General features: G+C 39.5%; 1 protein-coding gene across 1 annotated transcript in view; it reads left to right on the forward strand.

Moving 5' to 3' along the window:
* Window positions 1-21,009, forward strand: part of NEK10 (NIMA related kinase 10) — a 125,965-nt gene that overhangs the window by 90,956 nt on the left and 14,000 nt on the right. Inside the window, exons 27-32 of the mRNA XM_016198861.2 lie at window positions 6,846-7,029; window positions 7,116-7,202; window positions 8,660-8,714; window positions 13,202-13,239; window positions 13,332-13,481; window positions 14,870-14,890. Of these exons, the coding sequence (XP_016054347.2) occupies window positions 6,846-7,029; window positions 7,116-7,202; window positions 8,660-8,714; window positions 13,202-13,239; window positions 13,332-13,481; window positions 14,870-14,890 (535 nt within the window). The remainder of the gene's footprint in view (window positions 1-6,845; window positions 7,030-7,115; window positions 7,203-8,659; window positions 8,715-13,201; window positions 13,240-13,331; window positions 13,482-14,869; window positions 14,891-21,009) is intronic.

Raw genomic sequence — 21,009 nt, forward strand, 5'->3', positions numbered from 1 at the left:
ACTGCAAAGCTACTTAGCCAATTTCCAGTGGGATATAAACAAGTTAGTTTATATGAGATTCATGTAGCTGATAGGTGGAGTTAGTTTAAAATGTTAAGCAGAAACTCTCTTATCTTTAGCAAAACACCTTGAGAAACCATTTAATTTATTTAATTTTATTCCTCAGCTTTCTATAAAAAAATCTATTGTGGAAAATTTGATACATCTATAGAAGTAAAGAAAGTGCTTTGTGTACCCCTCCTCCCCCCCAGTTTTAACAGTTTGTTACTTGGGACCAGTCACGTATCATCTCTATGCTTAGCTGCTACCCTCTCCCAAATCCAAGAGACCATAGCATTTGAACTGTTAGAAACCTAGCTGCCAGGCCATGACTGGGTAAAATAAAGGGGAGAGATCTAGTCAAGGAGGGAGTTTAGAGATTCTAGAGGTTCTTTACTCATCTGCAAATTAGTGGGGAGATATTACCAATTGCAGCGGGCACTAGGATTAAATAGATTAATGTGCTTGAATATACTGTGCAAATTGAAAAGGGGCATAAATTAGAAGTTAGCATCAATTATGGAAAATGAGCAGTGCTCATGTTGAAGGATAGTTTGTTGATGAAACTTGTTAATCTAATACTAACTGGTCCATTGGTACTAGATCCATGTACGTTACCCATGCAGTTAATAACTATTTATTGGGCACCTGTTCCTAGTTAGCCTCCGAGCCCTCACAGAGCCTTCAGTCTTCTAGGGACCATAGAGAAGTGCTTTACTTCAAAGCAAAGTTTATATTACAGTTTTAAAGAGCCATAAATACCTTCTTTTGCCCGATTTTGGGTATACTGGTGATTTTTCATTTCAAGATTAATCAAATGGTAGCTAAAAGGAAAAAAATGCAGCTTTATGAAAGAATGGAAAAAAATCATGATTACTTTTCATTAAAGACAGCATGCAGTTAATTGGCATTATCCTCACTGGGTATCAATTATTATTTTTTAAAACTCACATCTACACCATTACTGGTGAAATGGTTTAGTGTAAAATTGTTTTGTTTTCCTCCAGCAGTATTGTGGTACTGCAGTCGTGTCATTTCAAATACACTGGCGTGTTCTCCTAGAGCTGCTAATATCAATAATGCAATTACACAACCTAATGATAACTCATAGTCAAAGGGAATAGAAACTAGTGGGTTCAATATAACTTTAGGGATTCCCAGTGCCAATAAAAAAGTCCTCTGTGAATTACTGAAATTTTGCAAATTAGCAGGTAAGCGAACAATTGATAAGAGACATCAGAGGCTCCTATCTCATGGAGCGCATGCTATTTACTTTCACACATTAGTTTATTCTTAATTATGGAAATGTTCATTATGAGCTTGTAAAGACAAGTATTAATATATATTTCAAAAGAACGGAAAAGTCTTCACTAAAGAAGCTCATCCCTTTGTACTGTGGTTTACTCACCCACTGTGAAATAACCAAGACTCGCCTTTGGAAAGTGTTAAGATTTCTAACTTTTATACTTTCACATCCATAAGCCTATTGGAGCAGCACAAAGAAAAATCACAAACACTTGCTGTCTATAATTAATAAAGAAACAAGGAATTGTTGAATGTCTTCTGAATTCTAGGCATTGTGCTTGGTATTGTGAAGGTTTATAAAAAAAGATATAAACAGTGTCTCAGTTGTGAAATAACTTAAAATATACTTGGGAAGCGAAGACACACATGCAGGAGGAAATTTCTAATGCTCTGGATGGGTTGGGTAAATGCCAAATGAGACATGTGGGTGACAGTTCTGGGAGGCCCTGAAAACTAGGTAAGGACATCACTCCTGAATGGAGGGGAATAGCAGAATTTCAGGCACTCAGATATTCCAGCTTAGCTCCCTTAGGACAAAGAATCACATTTTGGAAATGCTATTATTTTATGCTTTATTTAATAGGCAAGTAAAAGGAAACCAAGAGAAGTTAAGAGACTTACCTTAGGTCATCAAGCTAGTTAGTGACAGATTTGGAAGTTTGGTCTCCTGATTTACAGTGCCTATCTGTATTCACAATACACTATATTTTATACATGGTTTGAAAGCAGGCTGATTCTAGATGGCAGAGGTTGTAAATACCTAGTTAAGGCATTTGGGTTCAATCCTAGGTAGTGTGGACTAAAATGATGAATTTCTCCACAGTATACCTAACAACCAAATTATCAGGCTATTATATAAGCTAATTCTTCCTTATGGTTCAGATCCCCTTCTGTCCACAGAGGTAATTTTTTTTTTTTTAGTATTTATTTATTTTTAAATTTATCTTTATTGTTGAAAATGTTACAGATGTCTCCTTTTTTCCCCATTGACCCCTTCTACCCTGCACCCAGTCCCCTCCCCAGGCCTTCTCCACACTACTGACTGTGTCCATGGGTTATGTATATATGTACATAAATTCTTTGGTTAATCTCTCCCCACCCACCATCCCACCCCCATCTTCCCTCTGAAATTCATCAGTTTGTTCCATGCTTCTGTGTCACTGGATCTGTTTTTTTCATCAAATTATTATGTTCTTTAGATTCCTCATGAGTGAGAGCAGGTGATATTTGTCTTTCTCTTCCTGGCTTATTTCACTTAGCTTTTTTACCTTAAAGAAGACCTTCCAAGTTACTGAATTTGTTCCACCCATATAATTTAGAATCATCTTTCCCTTAGCCATTTTTTATGTGCCCACCAAAATGATCTTTCAAAAACCTCGCATCTTGATAAATTATCTCATTTCACATAGTGAGTCCTAGAAATTTACTCTAAGCTTTTGGTGAATTAAGAAAGAAAGATTTCTATAATATCTGATATTGTCAAACTATTTAAATATGGCACACATAATTATCATCTTAGATTCCATCTATTTGTGGGGGAAAAGGTAGCTAGTAGAGTGCTAATCAACAAAGATTATTTTTTAAACTCACAAATCTTTCATAATTTCATGTCTTTATTGTGGAATTCTTATTGTAGTTTTTTTTTTTTTTTTTTTTGTAGATAGGAAATTCATATTTTATTTCTCCAGTGACATATTTACAATTGAATATAAATTAAAGGCCTGCTTGCACACCAAAGCCAGGCCGTTTAGTTGGTTGTTTATATTACGTTGTATGAGTATATCAACGTGTTGATTCTCCTGTTGATGAACACTGATACTGTGTTTCTAGACTGGGGGCTTTATAAGTAAAACTGCTATGAATTGTCTTGGGTAGGTCTTTCTGTGGATATATTTTCATTTCTCCTAGACGAACACCTAGGAATATAATTTCAGTGTCATAAGATTTAACCTTAAAAGAAACTACCGAACAGTTGTCCAGCACTGTTCTATTTGACCCTTTAAGTAGCAATGTGTGAGATCGTCTCACATTCCTGAAAACATTTGGTCTTGTCAACCTTTTAGATTTTAGCCTTTGTAGTGGGCATAAAAGGGTATGTCTTTGTGGTTTTAGTTTGCATTTTCCTTATAACCAAGAATGTTGAGCACTTCTAAATATGCTAATTGGTCATTTGTCTATCTCTTTGTGTCTGTGAAGTGTGCGTTCAAATCTTTGCCCATTATTTGATTGAATTATTTGTTTGTTTTTGTTGATTTGCAGTTCTTTATATATTCTAGATATGACTCTCTTGAACATATGCATTACAGATACTGCTCCCAGTTTATGACTTTTTAATTTTATTAATGATATTTTCCTGATGAGAAGAAATTTTTGTTCAAGTTCAATTTATTATTTAGATTTTTTTTGTTCATCCTTTTTGTATTCTGTTAAAGGTATTGTTTCCTATCCTAAGGTTGCAAAAATAAGCTATTTTTCCTTGTAAGTTCTTTATGGTTATAGTTTAATATATAGATCTGTGATCCATTTTTCTTATAAGTGGCAATGGCGTTCTTGGGGTGCTGTGGGTATCTCCTATTTTGAGTTTTCTTTGTCAGCCATGAAAAACATAGAACTTGATTTGCCCCTGAAAAGAGATCCCCTCAGCCTGGTGAATTTCTGTGAAGCAATGGATAGCCCTAAAATCATGTATTTAAGGTCACAGTTATTAACTAAACAAATAGAAGAAACTGGGTAAAGATATAGCTCAAATAGAATATAAAGTAGAACACAATAGATGTAGTGCATTCTCTATGGCTCTAAAGTTAAGCTTCGATAGGATAGGGCTGGTGTTATGCTTTATGTTTATTTCTTGCTTTTCTTTCTCTCATTATAAAACTAACATTCTGGGCAATTTAAAAAATTGCACTAGTTTTAATAAACTAGGCTCTCTTAAGTATTTTCCTACTGCCACAGTTAATTTGAACAATGTCAGTCTGTTACTGTTAGAATTGCCTTTCAGCTAAAAATGTATTATGATCTGCTCCACACGTAAAAATTACATTGTAATGAGAAAAACTGAGCTAAACATAATTGTGCCTATCTCAGCAATTGTGACAGGAAGGGGCCTTTGTAATAGTGATGATTACCATATCAATGCTAATTTTATTGTATAATTTCCATTGTCTTCTCCTTGCTGCTGTATCGATACACAGAATGTGTCCATCCATTCCTAGGAGATACAAATGCCAACAAAATCTGAACTCTTTCTCCTATCCCTAGAAAAATCATAATTAGAAAGTATAAAAAATGACCACAGCTACCAAATTCCGTCCCCAAGGCTGCACCTTTTTTACCCCTAACTCGCTTTAATAGGTTTATGTACTTGCTGGAGCCAACTTGGAAACATCTTAATGGCCTCATCGTTATGCTAAAAATACCCGACCATCTCTGCCTTTGGCCAGTGTCTGCTGGGTTACAGAGGCGTGTTGTCATTGCTGGGCTGGTCATCTCTAAAAGAGGTGAGCTTCACAACTTTTCCTTAGTGCAAAGAGGAAAAAGGAAGGGAGAAGTTCACATCACTGGATAGTCCCTTCACCTCTCTGAGAAATTTCACAATGTAGGATCCTGGATGAAGGGACAAGATTAAAAACACAGCAGTTACCAAACCTCATCCTGTAAGGGAATTCACCTACTTTCTAGCCCTTCTTCCCTTTGATCTGAACACAGCAGCTGCCTATTGAGCATTTGCTATGTGCAAGGTATCAAGGGACTTAAAAGGGACTGAAATAGCCCACAGGTCTTGAAGGAGCCAGTTGCATAATAACTTGGGCACTCAAATATTCACAAGCAAACACTCTGGAAATCACACTTGGGAAAGTGTGTCTAATAGTGGCATATAGTTTATGGCAACTACAAAAAACTATGTAGATTTTGTTGAAGCAAAAACTGCTGCAGGTTCTCACTTAGCAGACAAGGGTAGATTCAAGAAGCAGGAATGGAGAATTCTGAGTCCCAAAAGCAGGAAGACATTGACCTTTGGATAGATGTCTAGACAAAGAAAATTAAAAGGCTCCTCAACTAACTGCATGTTATTTTCCACAGAGCAAGAAATATCTCCAAGTATCTTGGTGAAACTTTGAGGAATGAAAAATGAAAAAATTCTCAGGAAAAAGATATAACAAATTCGTTGGACAGTCTGCAATGCACAAAATGTCTCATAGTGTTTTTTTTGTCTTGTTTAATAGACATAAGTACATGAACACTTTCTGAGGTTTACTTCTAACTGCAGTCACTCATAAGGCCTTGGATTGTCTTCATCTGCAAATTCTACCACCCCAGAGTTTTTAGAAACTTGTTCCTTGAAGCTATGGGTGTTACTTTAATTTTAGGGGGAAAAATATCTAGAAAAAAACTATGAGCCTATCTGTACCAAGCATTGCTCATCATTGGGGTCAACTTGTGACTTGTGACTAAGCAATCTCTGACACACTTCCTGAGTAGATGTTTTCCCCTTTCAATGAGTGCAGCCTCCTGCTCTCCAACTACTATCCTTACCTTTCTTATGGCCTTTCTTCCTTTGTCTTTTCATCTTTCTGGTCTATACTTTAGGTTCAACATTGTTTAGCCCAACAGCCTAAGAAGTTTTGACATACTTACCACAAACTGCTGCACACAATAAATGTCTTAGAAACAGAATCAGCTGAGTAAAGAAATAAGGGGTACTTCTCTTGCTGAGTCATATGTAGTTCCTTTCCCTCTTGTCTTTTTCTTAGAAAATCAAAAACTTCCTGAATTTAATGAGAGTAATTTTTCTTTCCTTTTACTTTTAAGATATCAGACATAATCTTGCAGTTTCTAATAATACTGTTTAGGGAAATGTGCACAGACTCACATGGCCAGATGGTAACCTTGTGGCACTATGATAATAAAAATACAGCAGTTGGAGGAGCTGGAGGAGCCCCTGGCCAGCATAGCTCCATGGAGAGTGTTGATGCCAGGCAGTGGCCCAGGGTCCTAAGTGGATTGAAAGTCCCTTTGCTGTAGCTCATCTTTTAGGAGACCTCATCTGTCTCTCTCTCTCTCTCCTTGGCCTGGCTGTGTCTGCTGCTAATTGCCCTTGAACTTTGAGGAAACTAAGCCTTACTTACTTACTCACTGTGGTATTGAGAAGATCTGATAGCAGATATTTTCAAAATAACTTAAAGAAGAGAAATTTCAGTTTAATGGATACGTGTCAATCACTTAGTGCTGCGTTTTCTTTCACCAGGTTACACAGACCTTTGTGACTAAGCATCTTGCCACATCCATTCTTTTTGTCCAGCAGTAGCTTGCAGACCTACTTCTTTTTCGTAGTTATGGACTGAATGGATCCTATGGCACATGTACAGTTGGAATTTTCCTTGCTACTGCAGCACACACATTTATAATGCCATTTTAAGTGTTTTAATATATGTTCTAACAAGCTTTGTGTCCTGCGGAAGGAAGACCAGAAGTGGCTGTTAGACACTGACTTTCTCCTTCAGGAAACCTTCGAGAAGGCGAGCCTGAGTAGCAGCAGCAGCGGCGCCGCGAGCCTGAGAAGCGAGCTTTCCGAGGGCGCCGACCTGCCCCCCGAGGGGTTCCAGGCCCCCTGCGGCAAGGAAGAAGACAGGGCCTGTGACGAAATCCTGTCGGAGGAGAATTTCAACCTGGAAAACATTGAGAAAGGTACTTCTAGTGAAGGGCTGGCAGCCTGAATACACACTGGCCTCTGTCCGAGGCTCATGTGCTTATGTTTTTTCATTAACGTGTAGATATATACTCAGAGCTGGACGACGAACTGGACATTTCGGACAACTCCAGCAGCTCCAGTTCGAGCCCTTTGAAGGAGTCTACATTCAGTAAGTTTCTTTACCAGTTCGCGGATTCCGGCAGGTGGCAGCCTGGGGGCAGGTCATTGTCGCGCATGCATGACCCAGCAGTGCGAGTTAGCACAGGCGCGTCTCACTCTGCCCGAGCCCCCAAACCAACAGCGCTGTGGTTTCTCATTGCGTCAGCTGTCAAATGAGTGGTTTCACGATTTCTACCAGCAAGTGCAGGCTCTAACTGGGGAGTGGAGACAACTAATTTGGAAAGACTAAATAACCACAGGAGTGATGGAAGTGACCTTCATGAGTCTATTGATTAGGGGTTAGAAACTTGGAGAAGAAATTAGTGTTGGTGTAGGTGAAGTTTGTACAATTTTATTTACATTAATGTAAAGGGATGTATTATTCTTAAAACACCAAAGTAACATAAATATTTTAATTGTTTAGAGCTATGAAAAAATATGATGTATAAATTCAGTCCATATGTTAGTCTTGACTCTTAATTTGAAACAGTAAAGAAAATAGTCACACTGGGATATGGGAAAGAAAAAAATAGATATATTAAGACAAAACTTAAAGATTATAAGGAGAGGGTTCAATTCACTCAACAAATCTGAAACTGAAAGAAAAGATGTTATAATAGAAAATAATAGCTCTTTTAAAAGAATAAGTTCATAGAATATTAAAAAGGGTAGATAGAAATACTCTATAAAATAAATTGAGTGTAAATAATTTTCCTCACCAGTGACTATCTGACTTCTCACCAATGACTGTCTCAAAAAAGAAGGTTTAAAATTGCCTCTCCCTAAGGACAAAACTGGAACCTTACAGACTTAGCCTCCTTGTTTGTCCCTTTTCAAACTTAATTGGAAAATCGGTGACTAGATGGTCCAGATTTTCTGGGAGAGCCCAATTTCCAACACTCTGCTCTGCCTTCCCTGTAAATTCCAGCCTACTAGGTACAATGTCTTGATTTGTAATTGGTAAAACATGAGTATTGCACAGCAAAAATATCTATGCATATAAACATGTGTAGCAAATTCTAGAAGCAGTTAATTACTGTTTTAAGATGAATTCAGTGTTGTATGTCTGTCCCCAGTAACAATGGATGGAGGGTCAGTGGGGAAGCAAAAGTTGGATCCTTTGGTTTGCAGGTGGTAACTTGCAGCTAGCTGTCTTGGCAAGGGTTTTAGGATGATTATGACATAGATGTGCTATTGTTCTTTGTTAGCTATTAATAACTCAGTTTCTTTGCTTAGTACCTTTTCTTTGTTAAAAAAAAAAAAAAAAGGCCCTTAGACAAACCTGTCAAGAAAATATTAATTTGCAACATTATATTTTGGCTGATGCTTTCATAAATGAAGTCGTTGTAGTACTTACAATTGCTCAGATAATAGAATGCAGCACTCTGAAGCACACAAGCAAGCAAACGAATAAATAACAGATTTGCAGTGGGAAAATATAGAACTATTTTTATTTTCTTGTTCCAGGCATTTTAAAGAGAAGTTTTAGTGCTTCAGGAGGAGAAAGACAATCCCAAGTGAGGTATGTACACACTGAGCTCCTAGAAATATCTTTAGATTCTGTGGAGCTGAATTATTGGTGATTAAAGTGAAACTTGATTGCTGTAGGTTACGCTGGTCATGTGGAAATGGAGGCAATTGGAGCCCACCCTCCCAGAACTGATGTAGTTACCAAGCCGCACACTGGGAAGACTACTCAGCTTGGACCTGGGCTTTAGTCTAGATTTGTGATCTTCAGCCAATCAGTTACTTTCTCTGAGTTCAAGGGTGGACCAGGGAGGTAGGACAGTTGTGTTTCATGAGATCGTCTGGAGCCCTGGCTCCTTATATTTTGTTTCTTTGCATCCCCAGGGTATAGGTTTTACCCTCAGGGTAAATGTGGACCACATCGCACCCAGGGAGGTGGAAAGGGGAAGTGGAGACACGCCCCTTCCATTTAGGGATGTGACCCAGGTGTGGTGCTCTACCCTTCTGCTCGCACCATGGGCCAGAGCTTTGTCACATGACCACATCTAGTGCAAGGGAGAATGAATATGTTTGGGGAGTTCTGATCTAAAAGGAAGAGGAAATTGCTGTTTTGGGATAGCTGGAAGTTTCTGCAGTAGCTGTCTCCTGAGCTAAGGGCTAAACAAAGCTGTTCATTGTGGCCTGCGAGTCCCTGGCGGCCTCCCTGAGAGCAGTTCCACGGCCTTGGTGAAGTGGGTGTGAGCAGAAGCTGGATTGTGGGGGTTTTAAAAGTGACAGAGGCAGGGATGCAGGGCAATTAAAGAAAGTGAGGGGGAGCTGGGTCAGTTAGTTGGTGGGGAATGTTGAAGGGACTGAGCAGAAGCAGCCCCTGGAGAGGAGAGATTGAGGATGGAAGAGAATTGATGGTGAAGAATCCCCACGTAGCTTGGAGCCAGAGAAAGCTTACGCATAGACGCAACTCTGACCACTGCAGACACCGAGAGCTAGCGTTCAGCCAGCTGCCTGCTGAAGAACCCAGGGGCCTCCCTAATAGCCTGAGTAGATTTTCTTGGGCAAATGGGCCAGGAAAATGGTAAAACATGAGCAAATGAAATGAGGAAGGGCAGCTCCTACCTCCTCAGAGAAGTATTAAAGCCTCACGGTTGGTGAAAGGAAACATGATATTAGAACTGGAAGGTACCCTGTTGATCTGAGCCACCATCAGATAATGAAACTCTTTTTTAGGAATATAATTAATGGCAAGACCTGGAGAGAGCCTGTCCCCAAACTCGTAGAAGTCCATGTTTCTTCTCAGGAACAGAAGTCACTTGCAGCTGGCAGATAATTCCTTTGGGTTCCTTTTCTTGCCAAATTCTTCCCCAGATCTTAGCAGTCCATCCCCAAATCACCAAAAGTCCCAGAAGCCAAAGTCAAAGCTCAGATATGGGATCAGGGGCGAGAGCCCTGTTCCTTGGCTTCTGGAAAGGCAGCCATTTATGGAGCAGAGGCGAATCTCCAAATCCTTGTCCCCAAATCTCCAGGCACCACATCTCCCTGAGCAGGATGTCATTTAGCAGCCATTCCCAGAACTCTCCTGGGCCCCCGGAGAACCTGGAGGTGCCAGTGTAGCATGTTTAATATTACAGACGTAGACTATGGGAACTTCCAGTTGACACACACTTCCTAATAAACAGGGCATTCCCGCTATTGCATTCGGTGAGCATCGTTTGCCTTTAGCCATTGGTTTACTAGAATAGAGATTGGATTTTATTTCTTTTCTTTGCATGTTATTGGGGAGTCATAAATAGGAGTGCCACTGGGATTCTCCTACAGATGGTTATCAATCTGAGTGGTCACCACGCAGCTGCTTTAACTGCAGCCCCTCAAACCCTGTTGAGGCCTAACTAGTGAGCTCTCCTGCAGATGGAGAGCCATGAGAGAACGCAGTTTGACTACACTGAAGTTCCATCTAGTGAGCAACAAAGGGCAGATGAAAATTAACATAATGAGGGATTTTTATGCATATATTGCTTTTAATGAATGCACATAGATCATGTGATTGAATAACTTCAAGTTTATTTGAATAACCCCTTGGACGAGAATGAGAGAAGTTATTTTAACAGCTTCAATGAGGTATAATTTACAAAATAAATGGCACATATTTAAAGTGTGCGATTTTCTAAGTTTGGAGTATGTACATCCCCTTAAATCTCACAGGGAAGACAGTGAACATATCACCTAAAGGTGTCCTCATGTCCCTTTGTGCCCCTCACTCCTGACCCTCCCTCTCCACCCAGGCAATCACTGATCTGCTTCCTGGACTAAAGCTTAGTTGCATTTTAGAGTTTTACATGCATGGAATTATATAGTACATACTCTTTCTTGTCTGGCTTCTTTCAGGCAGCATAATTATTTGAGATTTGTCTGTGTTTCGTGCATCAATAGTTAATTCCTTTTTATTGTTAAGTACAGTTCCATTGGATATACTGTTTGTTTAGCCAGTCATCTGTTAATGGACATTTGTGTTACACTATTTTGCTATTACAAATAAAGCCAAGATGAACATTTCTGTCTTTATATGGACATGTATTTTTCTGTTATCTTGGCATGACTGGAGCATATGGTAGGTTTATACTTAACTTTTTAAAGAAACTGCCAAACTGTGTTTTCCAGAGGGGTTGTATAACCTTTATGTTCCCAGTTTGAGAGATCTGAACTTTGTGTGTATATTGAGAGGGGTTGAAGTGGATGATAGTGTTTGTGTAGATCACCTTTTGATGTGTGCATCTCTGAAGTCATAAGGAATAAGAGGGAAAATGGAATTCATTCTTCATGGTCAAGCTCTCAGGAAATATCTACTTTTTAATACTCAGATGAATAGATATCCTTATTGTTAATGTTTGTTCGATGTTTTGTGCACATTGACAGAGTTAGCCAGAAGCTAGGTTAATGTCTGTGTCAGGAAAAAGCAGTTAAAAATTCAATTATTAGGACTTTATTTGAAATTTCCAACTGTAATCAAGTCAATGATTTAAGTGATTTAAAATCTTCTGCCTTTATTACTACTTGCTAGGAAAGAATTGAGAATGAGCTTGACTTTTATCAGTTTCTAGCTGGGTTTTATAGTCTCACTCAGTATCTATATTGATAGTTCTAATCCAATAAGCCATAACATTTTATTTCAATTTACAAATAAATTATTCTATATAGTGGGATTTGATAACACACACAGGGGCTTCAGCTTCCTTCATTATTATGTATATCTCAGTCCTACTAAGCTTCGGTCACTGAATTAAGGCCTTAAGAGCATCAATTAATATTTATTACTCTGGGTTGGTACATAACAGACTATGCCTAGTCTTCTATTGCATTTCCCAGAGCACAGTGTACTGCACAGAGGTGCCAGTCCACAAATACCTGTTAATTAATAGTTGGATGATTTTTATTTTAGCAGAAATTCTATATTTCTCACTATAACGGGACTGAAATCTCACCTACTGGCTTGAGTCTACAGCCTTTGCTATAGTCACAACCTAAGGCCTCACTTCCCCTTTTTTTTAAGATTCTGTTGCTCAGGCAACAAGATTTCCCCATGCTTGCTTGCATCCCGTTGCTAAGGCAACAGGGTACAGCTGGCAGGCTGGTTTAAGACATCGGGTGTTTGCAGAATCAGAGATGCCTGTGGTTCACAACTTTGATAACTCAATGTATGCATAATTGTATTCATGGGTGTGCCCTTGTCTCTAGTCTTTGTATAGAAAGATGATTGTGGACGTTTGTAACCACCCAGCATCCTACATGTGGCCAGGAAGGCCCTTTTTTACTCTCAGGAACTATGGATCTTGCCTGCTTTTAGAAGAAGTCTCGCTCATTTTCACTTACACCTATTCTCAACCCCTCCCGCCTTTTTCATAATTCATATCTAGATTTAGTTAAATTGAGTAAACACTGCTTGATCACTATCCTGGCCTATCTGCCAATGTCACAATCAAGCAATCTTGATTTATTGCCAGTAAGACCAAATTATTTCTTCTCTATGACAGTGATGAACTTTCCTGGCTTATCCCTCACTTGTTTCTAGCAGGTGGTATTGGAGTAGGAGTGGGAGCCGTGGGAGAACTATACCACTTCCCTGTAAATGCAAAATCATCTTATTTCATAGGAAGAATTATAGTTTCTTTTTTAAGACAGCAGGAACAAAGAAAAATAATATATCTAAAATTTTAAATAATATTTCTTTTTAATACAAAACTGGTACGTTGATTTTAGTGTAACAAGAAAATCATTCAAGGCACTAAGAGATTTAGGCTTTTAATCCTTCTTAGAGCTTATAAGCAACTCTGATGGGACAAGTTTCTTCCATTGGTCAGTGGATTGTCGGTTCTGCTCTGGGTTCAGGTCTGTTTATTTCCTTTTTTATTGAACTCTTGAGAGTGTCTTAAGGGGGAAAAACACTTTATTTATTTTTATAATCTAAACCGTAGCAAGGTGTAGACTTTCAATAAATATCAGTCAAGTCGAAGTTGAACAAGCCCTTCTAATGGCCCCCAATTCTGTTTTCAGGGACTTCACAAGTGGAATGGGGTCAAGACCAAGACCAGGTAATTTAATGTGGGCAGAATGAAATCATGCATGCCTCCCTGAAACTCAGTGCAATTTATGTTTCATATCTTTCCCCCTTTTATTTCTTCAGCTTTGCTGCCTCTTGACCTGCTTCTGAAAGTGCCACCCCTCATGGTCAGGGCCCACATTAAGGAGGCAGAGGCCGAGTTAGCGACGGGGTGGCAGTCCCACAGCCTCCCCGCTGTGATTCTCCGCAGTCTCAAAGATCATGGTAGTGCTCGTTAGATCCAGTTGATTCAGGCGCACGATGGGTGAACACAGAACTGTAGTTGGGCCTGAAACGTCTGAAAGATGCTTGGGAGGTCATCTTAATCCCAGCGGCAGGGGAATTTTGTTTTGTCTTCCATTATCTGGCATTTAAGAGTATGAAAATGCTTTCTGTGTTCACTTGTCTGACGTAAATATAGGCTGTTTTTCTAAAATTTGCATTTCTGCTTTGGTGGGAATGTTAACCAGTTGAACTATTGGTGCTTAAAGTGCACACCTACTAGCAAAAAATAGTAGCTATGTTTTACTTGCATGTTTCTGTAAGCTCTAGACCTATATGATACTAGAGACTAAAGCTTATTTTTTCTATCTCCTTTACTCTGACACAGATAGTTCTTTTTAATTTTTTCTATTTGTATTTGACTAAAACAATATTATGTCACATTGTTTCTTTAATAATTTAATAATTATGGATTCTTAAAACATAAAAGTTTATAATACTGTTTTGGGGAAGAAGGAGTGTGTTAATAGTTTCTGATTTCTGTGAAAGAGGGCCAGAGTACACGCAGTGGTAAAGTTGTTAGCCAAACCTGGACAGTGCAAGAAAAAGTTTAGTGATTGTGCTTTTAATATATAGGCGTGTATGGCTCAAGTATAAAGTTCTGTTTTACTACTTTGGTTAATTTGGAATTAGTGCTTAATGCTATTTTCACTTTAACTTTCTTAATTCACTTTTTTTGGTAGCGTTAGCACATGTAGTGAACAAAGGTGATGTGAATTGACTTACTGTAATATTAGTCCATCTCTTCATATTTGTTGAAGTTGCTTTGAAAGAGCTATTGGGAGTTTGGGGCCATTTACACTGTCAACATAGATGCAAACAAAGGGGTGATTTTGTTACTAAGATGTCCAAAGCTGTCATGTTGCCCCTGCTCTACTCCTCCTATTTTGGCATAAGGTAAGTTCATAGCATAATCATGTAGCTAAAACAATCATTGTTGACTAATTTTATAGCAGCAAGAGCAGAGCAAACACACGCACATGTAAGATTCACAGTTCTGTTGTGATCCATAATAGGGATTCCTTTTCCTAGAGGGCGTGTTGAATAGGCCCGGTTTACAGTTTGACTTGATGTCGGTAAGATTGACCAGATCTTTGGACCTTTAAACAAACTAGTCACATTATAGCACAGTTTACATGTAATATATTTCTTAGACCTACAGTTTGTTATACTGTCCAATTTTTAAACATTCACTGATTCATATATATTTTAAAATTTAAAACAATGTGGTATCGCATTTGTAAGTGTTGTCAGTGAATGCTAAAGTTTAACCATAAAGAGATAATGTTATAGAACACATTAGTGTACTTGACAATTTGGGTTACTATCTATGGTAGTAGGTAGTACGTTCTTATTTTCGAGTAAAAAAAATCTTTATTTCTCTTTCCATCGTTAAACAACTGGTACCAGCCCAATCCACTTAGATCACCTCATCTGCAAATCACACTCCTTTCCAGTTGTCCTCTGTATCTCTAGACTAAGAGAATAAAAAAATATAAAATATGTTTTTGTTGATTTCAGAGAGAGGAAAGGAGAAGGAGAGAGAGAGAGAGAGAAACGTCAATGATGAGAGTCACTGGTCAGCTGCCACCTCTGTGCCCCTGACTGGGGATAGAGCCCACAACCCAGGCATGTGCCCTGACTGAGAATCGAACCAGTGACCTCTTGGTTCCTAGGTTGACGCTCACCCGCTGAGCCACACCCGGGCTGAGAAATGGTGACAACATCCTTGCTCCATACTGAAACTTAACCTTGATATAATCAGTAGAAAGAAAAGAAAATTGGAAAAGAAATACCTTTCATACCTGATTTATTCCTGTGTAAAACTGTGCTGTATGTAAGTGCCCAATGTTTCAGAAAACTCAGTTTTTAAAATAATTGGTTCTGTTACCTGTAGAGTCAAATGAATTAATCAAACAGCTGGATGTTTTGAATGAGAACACAAAGTCTAGAGTCTGTTGTATATAAAAAGAAACAATCCTTTCCTGCTGAGGTAGAGAAAATGTCCTATATTTGTGAAAATTAAATCATACCAAAACATAGGATGAAAAATGTATTCTTTGTCAACACATAGAGTACATTTTAATGTTATGGATGCTATCAGAGTGGGTCAAATGTACATTTTGGGGAACATCATCAAACTCAAATTTAAAGTGCAAATGTAATGCCAGCTGAGAGTATGGCCTAATTTGACTGCACTGACCCTGACATTTTTCCTCCCTTACTCAGTTTTCATTTTCAGCAGCGTTAGCAGGCACTGAACTGATGTATAGAAATGATTATGCTCTGTGTTCTGACTAGAAATTGTCACTTTATTATATCTGGGCTCTTAGTTTTGTTGTCTTACTAGAGATGACAGGGAATCTGTTTTTATACTTGTCTTTTGTTCATAAAGGTCCAATCCAAAGACAGTAGTCAGTGTCCCTTCCAAATGTTCCAGGAGCACAGCTAATATTCTGTAACCTTCAGTAGCTTACTTTCAAATTAATTATTCACAGAAAGTACTTAATCCTAAATTTCACAATTGCCAAAGTGATTTGGAGTGCATGCCTTTTCTCATTTTACTGCATAGCAATCCTTTTAGCATATATAAATGTGCTAACCAGATTTTAATCAAAACCTATAATGCTAGCTTATACCGTGCAATTTGGCGTATAATTATATACTTGATTGCTTGTTGGGATTTGGTTATATTAGCTCTATCTTCCGACCAGATCAGATTGTAAGTGTCTTTAGTAAAGTTTGCATATCTCCTGAGTATTTCCTCTGAGATCAGGCCCTTGGAAATTACTTAGTGAGTGACTGGTGCAGACCTACCTTGTGTCTCCTTGCTATTGAGAACCACTGCCTGAGTAACCTTATGATTACTTAAAGGAAAAACAATGATATTTTAATGTCAGACTTCAGACTGGGGAAGGGGTGGGCGGCAGCACATTTCCTTTGCCAATGGTAATATGCTTCCTAATTCTTCCTGCCGAGGAGGCGCTGAGTGAGGGTGGACCAGGTCCCAGGAGGATGCTGCTGGAGATGTCGATTTTTTTCCCTTCATATTCTTTGTAGGATAATGTCTTTCCAAAGAGGTACTCAGACTTGCAAAAGTTATTCATGGTCCCAATAGGAGGCCAAGTGCCAACCGCAGATCAGCTGTTCAGTGGCAGCTCACACTCTGCCCCAAGGGTTTCTGCCCTGACGCGGGTGAGGGGGTGGGAGGTGTGTGTGGGGAGGTGGGTGTGTGTGTGTGTGGGGGGGAGGTGGGGGGAGTTACATCGCCCTCTGGTGGGAGTAAAGGGAAGTCGGTGTTGCTTGGGTGATGAGGGTAGCGCTCCATTCAAAATAGTTGAATAGAAAAGCAAGGCTCTCACATTCCAAATTGCCATTATTAATTATTTCAATAACATTTAAAAATAGTTTTGGAGTATATTCAACTACCCTTTGAGCTGTAATCGTACAGTAATTTGAGTATTGAGGATGGAGACAGGTCAGTCAACACTAATGAGAAGCGACGAGAGGCCTCTTTCTTCCAGCTGGGCCGCCCGCCTGGCCTCCAGGACAGCTGAGCCCTCGCTGAGCTTACCTGGCGTTCCTCACTGTGGACTCCATAGGTTACTCGGGGTGTTTTAGATAGCGAGTTAGTTAAAAATTGTTACTTATGTTACTCTTTTTAAAAACCATCCTGGAGTGCAAAAGCACAACTCTAAAGTTATTCTTCAGCACATGTTCTGGCTTTATTTAACCCATTAACAATGGAACCAGATGGAAGATAAAAGAGTTGGTTCCAAGAGCATTTTGAGAACAGGGATTTACAGAGTTAGTCAAGAAAGAAAAGCTGAAATAATGTCGCTAAATTAAGCATAAGACTGGTGCAATTTCTACAGGGCAATAAAACTGTATGCTTCTGTGATTAACTTCTTGATTGGCCTATGAAGTCATACCAATAGGTCAGTGTCGGCAGGTTAATTGCTTACACTATATAGGCTGTAAACTGCCTGCACCTTTATCAGTGTAGCTTGTTACTTAAATATACCGGGACATTACCCCAAAGTATTAGCCTAGGAGCCAGTGGGGTTTATTAGAAAACGCTCTAGCATGATGCCAGAGAATTAAGCAATGGTCATTTGGCCTAGTTCGTTCATGATTGGATATGTTTTTCTTGTTCAGGATATTGAAGGTGGGTAGGGCTATCTTTTCTTTCTGTTTCTTTTCGTTTGATTGGTTAGTCTGTGCATTCGTAGCACTGAACATAGTGTGGTTTTCACACCACAGTATTTTGTTCCTGAGCATCTGGGCTTCGTCAACAACGGTGACTTTCAGAGAAGACATGGTCCCTTTAGGAGGAATGAATGAGTCAGCATGACTTGGCCACTCATTGTCGCATCGCATAAGAAATAACTCTGGAGGAAAGCCAGGCTGTGTGGACTATACCAAATGCATTTGCTATTTCTAGGCCAAAACACATGGTGCCAGTGTAGTGTTTCAGGGGTGGGGAACCTTTCTCCTGCCAAGGGCCATTTGGATATTTATAACATCATTCTAGGGTCATACGAAATTATCGACTTAAAAATTAGCCTGCTATATTTGGTCAAGCATATAATTAACTCACCCCTAATGTGATGGCTGGAACTGCTTCTCTTTGGTGAGTCCTTGGCAGGACCAGACCAAATGATTTCGAGGGCCATATACAGCCCGCGGGCTGGACCTTCCCCACCCCTCTCAGGGCCACCTGGCTTCATACCCCAGCACCCTCTTGCTCTCTGATCTCGGTTGGGCAACTTCCTTAATCTCAGTCTCCTTACCAGTAAAATGGGGATTAAAACAACTGCCCTTCAGAATGGTGGGTGTGAGAATGAGAGGAGACTAAATGTGTAAAACCCTTCTGAGTGTCTCGAGTCCCTGCTGAAAAGGGTGGTGGTCCTCTGGTGCTCCTCTCTACCGCCCCCAGGGGCTAATAGCGGGTCAGTGCCGTGCCCACCACAGAGTATGCGAGCAAATATAATTATTTTTGAAACTTTTAAGGAAATTGCCTCCTATAGGGAATTTTGCAGTTTTCAAAACACTAATTAAATTGACTTAAAACTATGAAAGGAATACAAAGTATTATAATTTTAAGCTGATTTTATTTACATTTTAATAAGACTGAATACCTTTTGTATTAGGAACAACATAGATACGAATCATGGGCACACTATGAATGATGCTGAAATATGATCCCTGTCCGTGAGGTCTTTTTAAGGGAATTGTTTCAATAAAATTATTTTAGGACAAAATTGTCAATGTAAATATGTGTTGCATTTTTTGCATGTGAATAGTTAGGATGCGTAGTGTTTTCAGTGTGCCAATCTGAAAGATTTGTCAAGAGACGATGCTTTGAAACTCAAAATGATATGGCTAACATTTGCCATGAACTTGGTAGTTATTGATATTTAAATAAGGAATAAAAGTTCTAAAAGCTATCTATTTGGATTTTTATCCTTTTGTGTTTCCCTAAACCTATTAAGAGCTAAATAAATATGCATCTTGGAGTGAGGGAATATAAGAAATTATGAAGATTTGATCATGTAGCAAAAGAGGAGAATAATTCTCATACCCAGAACGAACCGAAGTTACTCAGGAAATCAGGGGGGTTTGCAGATATTGTGGCTAGACTCCCTCCCGTCTTTCCCAGTTTCAAATTTCCTTTTTCTCTCCAATCCTAACTCATGTGATTACTCACATCTCAGCAGGTTTTCCGGAGCGGGCCGGGAGTGCTGAGCTGGCCGTGGGGTGCCGCCTTGCCCTGACGCAGGAGCGGCAGGGGCCCGGGGGGCTGTTCTGGTGGTGCCTTTAGTCTGGGTGACGGGGTGGGAAATGCCCTTTAAATTGAAAAGAAGTAACAGGTTAGGTGAAAATGCTTTTAATATATAAAATGCAGTAAAAGAATTAGGTATTTAGACTATGTAAAGAGCACTTACAAACCAATAAGAAAAAAAAAAGCATGGGACACAAACAGGAAATTCACCACACACTTGATAATATATAGCGTTGATGGAGGTGTAGAAAAATGGATTCTTTTCTGGGCAGAGTGCAAGTTGCTTTAGCCACTTTCAAATGTATTTGTTAAAATAAGAACTATGGACACCTGCGAGCCCAGCTCGTGTCTCATTTCTCCGCATCTACCCTAAAAGACCCCTTGTCCTCGTGCACAAGGAGGCATGCCCATGTACACTCAGGGCAGCATCATTTACAGTCATGAGAAACTGAAAGCAAGCTAAGTGCCCATCACGACAGGTGGCTAAGGAGACTACGGTGCGTGCGGAGCAGGCCGTGCTACTCAGGAGTGGTGGTGACAAATGAGCCAGACCTCTGTGCTGGCAAAAAAGAATCTCCGTGCCAGACCGAGTGAGAGGAAAGAAGTATGGAAGTCTTATGATGTGTCACCATATATTTAAAAAGAAAGAAAGGATGCTTGAGGTGATGCTATAGATTTTCTGCAATAGTAGCTCTCAAACGCTTTCAGCAATGACCCTCAGTAAGAAACACATTTTGTATCTTGAAGGAGTGAACTCTTGCTGCACGCAGTGCACTCTGAAAAGTTTCTCTCCTGTTCCACTTCAGTCCATCCCATTTTTCAAAATGCTGGTCATGACCCATTAAACTGATTTCAGGACTCAACCACAGTTTGAAAAATGCAGTCGTGGAGTTAAAGCTTCATGCATGTAAATGGGTAGAAAATGGACTGGAAGGCAGCACACGACGCTGGTATCAGAGGTTACTTCTGGGGCGAGGCCAACGGGTAGTGGTTCCCAGGGGCCTCCTGCCTCTTCTGTAACACTTAGGTTGTCATTATGTTTGTTTGCTTGTTTTATAGGGGGCATGTGTAATTAAACATTTTTAAATTTATTTTTTAGACAGTAGCCATCAAAACTATTTTCCAAAGTTAAGAATTTACTGGACTTGAGAGCGAGTGGTCAGAGGGTCTTAAGAAAAAGAGTTTTAAGTTACTTTGCATGACTGAGTCATTCGGAAGACAGACTCTGTAGCTAACTATCTCGGTTTTTGTGTCTAGGGCTACACATGAGCACATGTCTTGTGGCAAGGTGGAGTCAAACCCATGTGGCATCCCTCTCGAAATGCCATCGCAAACCTAAGGAGGCTCTGCCAGGCTGTGAGATTGTAGCTCGTTCCCCATGACTGTTAAGTTCACACATCAAAGACATAAAGTGATCAACATGAAAATAATAAAAAACTAAGCTGTTTAGTTTCTGAAAATGCAAAGTTAATGCTCCTGTTGCAACATCAGCTTGGCTACATTACACGGTCTCTAGCTTTTGATATGAATCTAGACAAACAGTTATGTTTTAAGAATTATTCCTGCAAGAAACCCCTGTAGGAAATGTGGAATGTGTGCACTCGGCAATCTCTGCAGGCTGTACATAGCTCCCGCTCTCTCTTTTTTTTTTGTTTTAGAGCTATCTTAGTGTTTTCTGATTTACCTTCACATTTT

The sequence above is a fragment of the Miniopterus natalensis genome, chromosome 15, assembly GCF_054644295.1.
Source record: "Miniopterus natalensis isolate mMinNat1 chromosome 15, mMinNat1.hap1, whole genome shotgun sequence".
Taxonomy (NCBI): domain Eukaryota; kingdom Metazoa; phylum Chordata; class Mammalia; order Chiroptera; family Miniopteridae; genus Miniopterus; species Miniopterus natalensis.